We start from the raw sequence: 10,247 nt of genomic DNA on the forward strand, positions 1-10,247 counted from the left end.
GAAAAGAGAAGAAATATCGGGCAGATCATGTAATAAAGGTGCCAAGTGTTAACTCTTTTGACTTTTGCCTATAAAAGTAATGGAGTAATAGACAACCTTCATAAATTAAAATTACTTTATGATAACATCGTCAACAAGCGATAAGACCAAGCCAGCTTTTTAACTGCTGGTTATATATGCAGCCTTTTGAAAAGTAGATTAGAAGATGATAATTTGAGTTGTGTTTGTTTATTAAGATCACGTTTCTTATAATAATTCTCTTACGTTTGATATTTAAAACAATAAGTTACGTTTAATAAGAATTTTCGAGTTATATTGATTTCCAAATGAATTGGTTTATTTCTTCAAACATTAACTTTTTCAAAATTAATAAATATTTTAATTATTATTATTACTCGAAATATAAAGTTGTCATTTTGTCATTTATAATGTGTATAAAAAAACATATTGTACTAATCCCCTCGGAATCCCGTTGGATTTCCTAAGAATTTAAAAATCCCGCACAGATCGAGCAAAATTGAAAAGGGTGCAGGATTTCAATCCCTACTTGTATCTTTTTCAAAACTGTACATTATTTTGGAGGTAAAATCAAAGTTTCTTTAACAATAGAGGCTGGGTTCCTTTTTTCTTAATTTCTTAGCTTCGTTGCTAAGGTCATACTTAGCTCTTGGCTACTTAATTCCAGGAAATGCTGCCCTTTGTTTTTTTGAACCTTAAGACCGCAAGAGTTGTAAATTTTTGCTGATCGGCTGTTTTGATAATTGTGATACCCTATTGGCAGGTACTTGTCATACTTTGAAAAATAGGATCAATAAATTCAAAATTTTTACTTAATCAAGTAGAATTAGTGCCCATGAAACTTTGCGCGAATAACATGTACACGTTGGCCGGACGTCTGCGTACTCTTATTTTTTACAGAAGTTAATGAGTATTTTTACTTTCTAGTTGTTAAATTACAAAACTACCAAGATAAAAAAATGATATTGGAAAACTATACTGTGCTAAAATTGCGGTAACGTCAAATCTACTAACGAAGACTATAGCGAACGGACGGTAGAAATAAGAAAAAACCTTTTTTATAAGCAAATAATTACAATCAAAAGTAAGGTTGTCTACAATAAATTATATTCACGTGGTTCTTAAATATATTTATAAATACATTTAAAAACCACGTGATTTATTGAGTTTGAGTTTGAATTTATGTATTTCAGAAATATGTATTTTAATTATATATGCAGATATTGCATTTATATATTTTGATGAGAAAGTGCTACACCAGGCACTTCCATGCTGAAAGAAAAGACACTCGTGTGTCCAATCATTCATCTATATTGAATTTCAATTCGTAAACACTATCTTTGAACGAGCTGACTGATTCAGCACTTATGGCGTTTAAAGGTAGCGTATTCCGTACAATGGCAATTGGATTAGTAAAGAAATTAAATCTTTCTTTGCAGTTTTTTAGCCTTTGACGTTTAAGTCGAAGATATTGTCCAGCAAATTGTATTTAGAAATCGATGGTGCGTAGACTTGAAAGTTCTCAAAATAATTTGATCAATATTTTTTGAAAGTAAACTATTGAACCAGATCACCTCGAACTCTCCTTTCTCTAAGTGTAGTTAAGCTAAGATGACAAAGTCTTTCTTCATATGACACGTACTTTATTTCCGTGATTGTTTTAGTGGCTTTATACTGTACTTGCTTTAGAATAGCAATGTCTTTTTCCTTGAGTGGTAACCAAGCCTGGATAGCGAATTCTAACTGGAGTTTTATATAGGTTTCATAGAGTACTTTCCACAAAAGAGTCGCCGACTTCTAAATATTTTCTTTAGTCTACCAAGTTTACAATTGGCTCTTGCTGCTGCTGGTTCGACTTGATAGCTTACTGTAAGATTGTCGGATAGAAGTACTCTCAGATCATGTTTGTGTTTAGTGACGTCCAGTTGAATTCTTTTTTCCCTCAAGTCAAGTATCGAATAATTTTGAATAGATTTGAAGTTACCACGCCCGACGTGCATAACTTTACACTTATAGAAGTCGAGAGGCATATTCCATTTATGCGACCAATCTACTAAGTTATCTACATCAATTTGCAAGGTTCTTTTTTCCTCCTCAGATTTTAGAACTGCGAGTATTTTGCAATCGTTGGCATAAATCTTTATGTGATGAGTAATATAGTCCGGCAGATCGTTTATATATAAGATAAAAAGAAGTGAACTAAGCACAGAGCCCTGAAGTACCCGACTTGTTGCGTATTTCCATTCGTAAGTAAATTCAATGTGCATCTTTTACTATAAAGAAATTCGTGCTGTTCTTTGGATAGAAGACTTGTGCTAAGACAGAGATTTATAATTTTTGTGTGTATAATGCTTTCTATAATTTTGCAGGGTACCGATGTTAGTGAGACTGGTCTATAATTGACTTGGTTCTGCTTGCTGCCTTGTTCAAAACTTGGGGTGATATTTGATCTTTTTTAGAGCTCTTGAACCTGTCAATGGAAAATTGATTTTAGGTAGATCATAGCTAATGGAATTGCAAATGCTGAGGCGCAGTTGAGTAATACTCGTGGGTGTATTTCATCATATCGATTTGGTTTCAATGAACCTATTTTGTTCTTTCTTGAACTAAATTTGCCGACAGAAGATTTACGTATTTAGTGCAAGATACCTTTGTACGTGATTCAAAATCTGGCAGCAAATCTGGCTTTTCCGTAGTGATTATAAATGAAAGTAATCGCTAAGAATATCTAAAATCACAGCACCATCGGTAACAATGTTTTTATTGTCATCTTTGAGAGCTTAAAGTGAGTTATTAGTTTCTCTTTTTTGTTTGATGTGATCATAAAGTTTCTTTGGGTCATTTTTGAAAACACCAGCTAACTGATGCTCGCATCTTTGAATAGCTATTTTTATTACTTCTGAAACATGGTTGCAAGCTATTTTATGCTTACTCCTGAGTGTTTCATGCGTTTTTGTTCCAGAAGCGACAAATTGCCTCCAGAGATTACGTTTATAAAAAACCGCTTCTTTAACTTCAGGTGTGATCCAAGGTTCTTTTTTTGTTTTGAATAGAACAGAAGTAACTGGAATATATTTGCACACAACTTCCATATATTTGTTGTTTGAAAAGTAGGTCGTACTTCAAAGTTTATAGTTTTGAAATGTCCAATGATTAGGAAGTAAGCTTTACTCTTAGGTGTGTCTCTAATCGGATCATCCTTTTTGAGGTCTCTCTAACTCGGTTTAGATTATCGTAATGATAAGGTCAAGAATATAACCCAATGCATTGTTTCTTGAATTACGATAAGTTGGGAATGTTATCATTTGAGTAAAAAGATGCTCACCTAAGCATTGTTTAAACTTGGTGTCACTCGGCCATTCTTTGTTGATATGGTCTACAACTAGTGTACTGTCATCAACTTTAAGTTCTTTATATGTTGTGTGGCTATAGTTAAAGTCATCGTATAAAAGCTAGGATGCGCAGACTAGTTTCGAAAGATTATATTTCGCGGCTTTCATTGAAGCAATTATTTTCATTAGGGTATCATCGTTATTGTCTTGAGGTTGATAGATACATCCTAGAAGGAGTTTTTTACATCCTTGAGGTTGATAGACACATCCTAGAAGGAGTTTTTTATTACCGAACTTGATAGTTTGCCAAAGTTAGTTTTTTTTATACTAGTTAATACAGCAGGAATGGTAGATTTACTATACATTGTCACACCCTCTCCTCGGCTGCCTCTTTCTTTTCTGTGCAAGTGGTATCCATCAATTGAGGTGTCAAATGTTTCATTGAACCATGTTTCAGCTATAAAGATAAATCTGGTTTTAGTTCGTTTTTGGGGGGAGCTCTAGTATTTTGTCTCTTTTTAAAGAGCAAGGGTGGTATTGTGGTTTATCCTCCACCGGCTAGTTGCCATACCGAGGCCACATTACCAAGGCCCGCAAAGGCGAGTTCAGCTCACTAAAGAGCATCATTACCTGCTTCGCAAACCAAGAGTAAGTGATTTTGGGTAGAATGGAGGAATTATAGAGTGAAAGTCAAAAGAAATTGAGTTAAAAAAATAGCATAGAGAAAGCGGAAAGATAATGCACTAGATGTTAGAATGTGCAATTTGAGTTCATGTCAAGTTCACTTGATGTAAACTCTTCATCAAGTAACTTTATCGTCTTTTAAAGAGCAAGAGTTGTTAGCCAAAAGTAAATGTGGTTGTGTTTTTGCAGTATTGAGTAATGGTTGTTGTGCGTATCATGCGGGTTTGGGTTTTACTTTAAATTATTTGAGAGATATACGCCTCTTTACTCGAGCCGTATTTGAAGCTACTGACTGAATCAGTACCATTAACATTGGCAGAGATAGTGCCATCGAAGCTTGTGAGGTTATATGTTATGTTAATACAAAAGGCCTACCGAATAACTTCAATTAAAGAGTAAGGTATTTACAATTCACGTGGTTTTTAAATATATTTATGAATATATTTAAAAATCACGTGATTTATTAAATATGTTTTTTTGAGTTATTAATACTAAATTGGATTAAACAACCTTGATTATGAAAAATTATGTAACTTTTTTCAAACTAATATCATTAAATTTAATGTTGAAACTGATCCAGATTTAAACTATTTTAACCAAATTAAAACATCTTAATTTGAATTAACTTATTTTTATTCTAATGAAATTGAAGATTTTTTTAAAATCTAAAATAAGAATAATAATGATTATTTGAATTTAATCTTTATAAATATTAATAGTTTAAAAGAGATTTATGAAATCTTTTTAAATAATTTTTGCAAATCTAATAAGTATCAACTTATTTAGTGCTCATTTGCTGATTATGAAAATGATTCAAACCTCTAGCTACCTGGTTTTAGTCCAGTTATTTTAGAGCGAAACAATAATAAGCAGGGAAGAGGAGCTTTTTTTCGTAAAAAATAATTTTTTGCATAAATTATGAGGCAACATAAGCGTTTCTAATGTAAATAATGAGCTTTTAAAAATTGAAAAGATCAACAAGAAACTTGCTAATAAGCTATTTTCATAGGCTACAGAATGGAAGAGTTGAAAGTTTTTGCAATTTCTTACAAAAGAATATATTAAAAAAAACCCAATCTAGAAAAGAAAAAAAGTTATCTGATAAAAGATTTTAACTTAAACTGTTTTGTGTATTACGAAAATGAAAATATTGAAACCTTTAACAACAATCTATTAAAAATGGGAATGTTACCAATATTCAACCAACCAACTTAAATTACAAACATTTCATCGTCATTAATAGACAATATCTTAAGACTTTTTTAATAAATCACCAAGAAAAGGAATAATCAAAACTGACATTTGAATAATCAAAACTGACAATATTTTCTTATATTTTTTTCCACATGCGTGGATATTAATCAATAGAACCATAAAAAAAAACAAGAAAATACACAATAAAAGTTTAATCTCCTTTAAAGCTTTCATTCTTAGATTGGAACTTTTTTTAAAACAATTTACAAAGTGATAATGCAAATTTCCCGCGAAATAGTTCTAAAAGCGAAAGAATTATTATCTCCTTAGATTACTAAAAGTCTTAAGAAATCTTTAAACTTTATGCTTAATTAGTGTTCTAGTTTGCTTTTAATTAAAAAAGGGATTTTTATTACGTAAATTTTACTACAAAGTAATAAAGTTATAAAAATTTACCCCACTATAAAAATCTTAAAAAAACTAATTAAAAAAAACTATTAAAAAAGTGATGTAAACAACGCAATGATATAACCATAGTAACAAAACATAGATCAATAATTTTTTTTTGATTTATATCTTTTTTATACTCACATACCATTAATACTTTTAATTCTAGTTTTCCAAAAAAATATTTTTTGCAATTTTTTTGCAAATTCAATTATACTAAGTAATCATAGTAATAAATCCAGCATAGTAACATTTTAAACAAGTAACCTAGCAACACGGTATACAAATATCATGACCTATACAGGCTATTCTTTAACAATTATTGTTAAAATTTGAGACATGTAATTGGTATGTAAAGTAATACATTTATGTTTAACAATTTCATTAAATATTCCTTTTTGAAACCGAAAGTATTTTCAATACGCATTTAAAATGCGGTTTTGTGAGTTTAAAATATAAATACTATTTAGCTCATACATTATCGTATATTACAGCTCATATATTATCTATCGCTTCAATACAGAATAAAGTATATTATTCTAACCTTTAAAGATTTATAAACGACCAGTTATTTTATTTTTTGTTCAAGTGGTAATCAACGTTCGCTACTTATTATCATTGCATTGTTATTAATTAGCCGTTGTTATTTTGTTAGTTAATATTATTTCGAATATCTTGTTTTAATTTTGTAAGTTATATCCAGTAGCATCAGAGTTTTCTTTTCTTTTAAAAGAAGGTAAAATCTGTAAATAAAAATTGCATATATTAATATTTTGAAATAAAAAATCAAAAGAAATAATGTTTATTAGATTTTTGCACAAATAACTAAAAACCATATCAATCGTACGCACACCTGCACGCATAAATTAAAGCGTACATGCACTGAAAGAAAGTGTACCCAGTTTGCAGTTTGCTTTGTTACAGTTACAGTTTGCACTGTATTGTTTACAGTTACAGTTACTTTGTTACAGCTACAGTTTGCACTGTATTGTTTTGAAAATAGTTGTTGCTCCTTCTATATTTTTTTGTTGCATTTTTCTATCTTTCTATATATACTTTTTTTGTTACGTAATGTTGGAAAAGACACTTTGTCTCATAAGTTTATCTCTAAATATTTTACAAAAAAACTAGTATTATTTTACAGCTACGTTATTAAACTTCCACAAGTTTTCTTCGCTTCGGATTTACTGTGACACTTCTTAAGCTAATTGGTTAAAATGGATTTTACTTTAAAAATCAATACATTTTTAAATTTACAAAGACTGTTTTGAATGGTTATACAGTGGAATAAAATGATTGATAATGCCTACGACTAAGATCTTTAAAACAAAAAATGTTAAAATGTCGCTGAAAAGTATTTTTAATAGTATCTTTCGAAAAGATTTGCTTTTGGCAAAGCTGACATATTTTTTTTGGAATGGAAAAACTGTTTTTGTATCTTACCTTCCAGTATTTTTAGAAGATATTGGCTTCTCTCCGTCTAGAGTAACTCTAATATTTTCTCTGTATATAATTTCTCAATTTATGGGAAGTATATTTTGGGCTTTTATAGCAGACCGTTTAAGCAAATACACTGTTATTGTTGTTGCATTAACAATTTCAGCCACCATTTTTACTTTACCTCAACCCTTTATTACAAGTTCTTTTAAAATTCCACGTCATAACGTCACCTTTATGCCATCTTATAAATCAAAAATGAACAACGAAGTTAAAGCAAGTTTATTTTTTATTGTTATGAATATGCTAAGTTCGTTTTTTGAAGGAGGATTACATGGAAAAGTAGATAACTTTATAGTTGATTATATTGTAGAAAACAGTTCAATAAAAGCTTATGGCATACAGAGATTATTTGGATCAATTGGAAACGCTCTTTTTGCAGTTTTAATTGGAATTGTTATTGAAAAAAAGTTCTTTTGCAGCATTTCAATTTATACTCCGATATATATTTTTCATGCCACCCTTATTTTTTTGTTTCTTGCGTCGTTTTATAAAATTGTCTTTTGGGCTGGTAGAAAAAAATATTCAATTATAAAATTACGGCAGCGTCAAGATCATGTCAAAGTTAAGTATCCAAACTTTATATCAGTTTTAAAAAGGTTTGATGTTTTTCCGTTCTATTTATTTGTATTTGCAAATGGACTTGCATATGGTGCAAATATGGGTATTGGAATGATTCATTTGTTAAAATTAAATGCATCTCCAACTCTCCTGGGAATTAACCTACTATTAATGCAAGTCTCTTCGCTAGTATTTTATCCATTGTCGTCAAAAATAATTTGCTTGTTTGGAGGACCACTTTCAATTACTTTTGTTTCTTCTATTGTCTATTGTGTAAGATTTTTACTCATGCGTTTTATAAACAACCCATGGCTAATACTTCCTTTGCAATTAACTCAAGGTATAAATGGGGCATTATTCTGGGTAGCAACAATTGAATACACATATACAAAAAGTAACAAGCTAATTGGAAATTTAATGTTTGGCTCATTGAATGCAATTTATAAAGGCGCCAGTCGATCCCTTGGAGTTCTCATTGCTGGTTACTTGTATGAAAATTGTGGAGCTCAGAGTTGTTTTTTTTACTTGGCAGCAACCATGTCTTTTTTTTCCTTAACAAATATTGTTTACATTTTATATATAAAACAATCAAACTCAATTGAATCTAGTCCAAAACTTGTTGACCAATGTAACAGTCCTACTAACGACCATAACGCCCAGCTCACAGAATCCGAATGGGATGACGCATTCTTTTCAGGTTTACTAATAGCTAAAAGACGACGTAGAAGTAGTTTTGTAATGAATATAGTACAAAGATTTTCAACACACAAGCCAGCTGTAAGAGCCTTGATAAACCAAAATGGAAACGATATTATTAGCTGCGGAACATTTCGTTCGCTTTTATCCTAGTATAACTCAGCAAACTGCGGGTAACACTTTATCACTATGGTTTAACAGATCCTACAACTGATGTGGTTAATCGTGAAACAACTTCTGTTATTTTAGTAAACCTAGATCGCATGTGTGTTTTATGAAAAATTAGGAGACATTTATAATATAAATAATATATAATTTTTTATTATACAACAATTAGAAGAAGATGGTAAAAAAATAAAGGAATTATTTTCATAAAACAAAAAAGTAAACGTTTTTCAAATAAATGTTTAAATTTCTTCTTCTTCTTTTTTTTTTCTGACATTTACAAAACTTGTAAAAGAAAAACAGTTTTTTGTTACTTAACAAATTAATTTAATATTAGGCTTATAATATTAGGTTAAATTTAATATTAGGCTTTTTTATATATACATTTTGTGCTATTTATTTATTTTACATTTTTTATTTTACATCAAAACCTGAGTCAATGTAATTAGAATGCTAAACAATTAAAGAGATCGTTATAATTTAATAATCGAAGAGAGTGTTATAATTTAATAATTGAAGAGATCGTTATTATTTAATAATCGAAGAGATCGTTGTAATTTAGTAATCAAAGAGAGGGTTATGAATAAATAATTAAAGAGAGAATTATAATTAAACAATGAATGACCATTATGTTAGTACTCTTAAAACTTTAACGTTATACATTAGCATAAAAAATTTTTGAAAAAAACATACAACAAAAATGCAGTAAAAATCTAAAAATGTCTTATGATGTAGTTTTTGTAATACATTGACATTTAATTTGCCATCTCCTTTGCCAAGACTGAATATATCTTAGGTATTTTTAGTTTAGAAACTTTAAAAAAATATCAGAGCTATAGAAGTATTTTAGCAAAACCAAAAAAAGTAAAGTCACAAAAAAGTGGTAAATGCAAAACAAATATCGATGAAAAAGTTCAACCACTTCTATGATTAATCATTTGAAGCTACGACATAACATATTGCCATCTAAATCAGGATCAAGTAAAAATTATTGAGAAAACCATATTCCTAATAAGAAAAAAAAATTAAACAAGTACTTTTTGGCAAATTGTTTAAAAAGAATCTTTAAATGAAATATTGTCAAATTTTACGACTTTACCGGGATTACAGTAATATCAAGCTATTGCTGGTTACGTGCAACAAAAATGAAATATATGTATTTAAATTATTTCGTCACTACTTTAATACTTTTTGTATATTTAACTTAAGGATAAGTTTATAAATATAAATATATTTATTTTTATACATTTATAAATAATAAGATAAAATTTAAGATAATGACACGAACAATTTGAAGACTACAGTCTTACCATCAAGTTGCTTTCATTCGCAACTTTACAATAAGTTTTCACGTTAGATAGAAAAAAAATTTTAACAATATTAAAACTCATAAATAAAAAAAAACAAATAAAAAATGATTTAAACATATACGTTACGAACCAAAACTATTTGTATTATAATATAATAATCATTTGTCATTATGGTGCCGAATGGGACAAGTTTTTTTAATTAGATTGTGATTTTTAATTTAATCTTCAAAAATAGGAGAAAATCTTGGAGTCATTTAAGTCAACAAGTACTGTTTGACTGCTGCTTTAATGGAATTTAATGACTCCATATTTTTTTTATTTCCTTTTTTAGGATTAACTTTCA

General features: G+C 29.3%; 1 protein-coding gene across 1 annotated transcript; it reads left to right on the forward strand.

The window, feature by feature from the left end:
- The first annotated feature begins 6,158 nt into the window (after positions 1-6,158).
- Positions 6,159-9,086, forward strand: LOC105843409 (major facilitator superfamily domain-containing protein 6). Its single transcript, XM_065808928.1, has 2 exons — positions 6,159-6,411; positions 6,820-9,086. The coding sequence occupies exon 2, from the start codon at positions 6,978-6,980 to the stop codon at positions 8,580-8,582; it is 1,605 nt and encodes a 534-aa protein (XP_065665000.1). The 5' UTR covers positions 6,159-6,411; positions 6,820-6,977; the 3' UTR covers positions 8,583-9,086.
- The last annotated feature ends 1,161 nt before the right edge of the window (positions 9,087-10,247 follow it).

This window comes from Hydra vulgaris, chromosome 11 (genome assembly GCF_038396675.1).
Source record: "Hydra vulgaris chromosome 11, alternate assembly HydraT2T_AEP".
NCBI classification, from domain to species: Eukaryota; Metazoa; Cnidaria; class Hydrozoa; order Anthoathecata; family Hydridae; genus Hydra; species Hydra vulgaris.

Bases quoted from the DNA above. Each gene is read 5' to 3' on its own strand.
- LOC105843409 (XM_065808928.1), top strand. From the start codon at position 6,978: ATGCCTACGACTAAGATCTTTAAAACAAAAAATGTTAAAATGTCGCTG.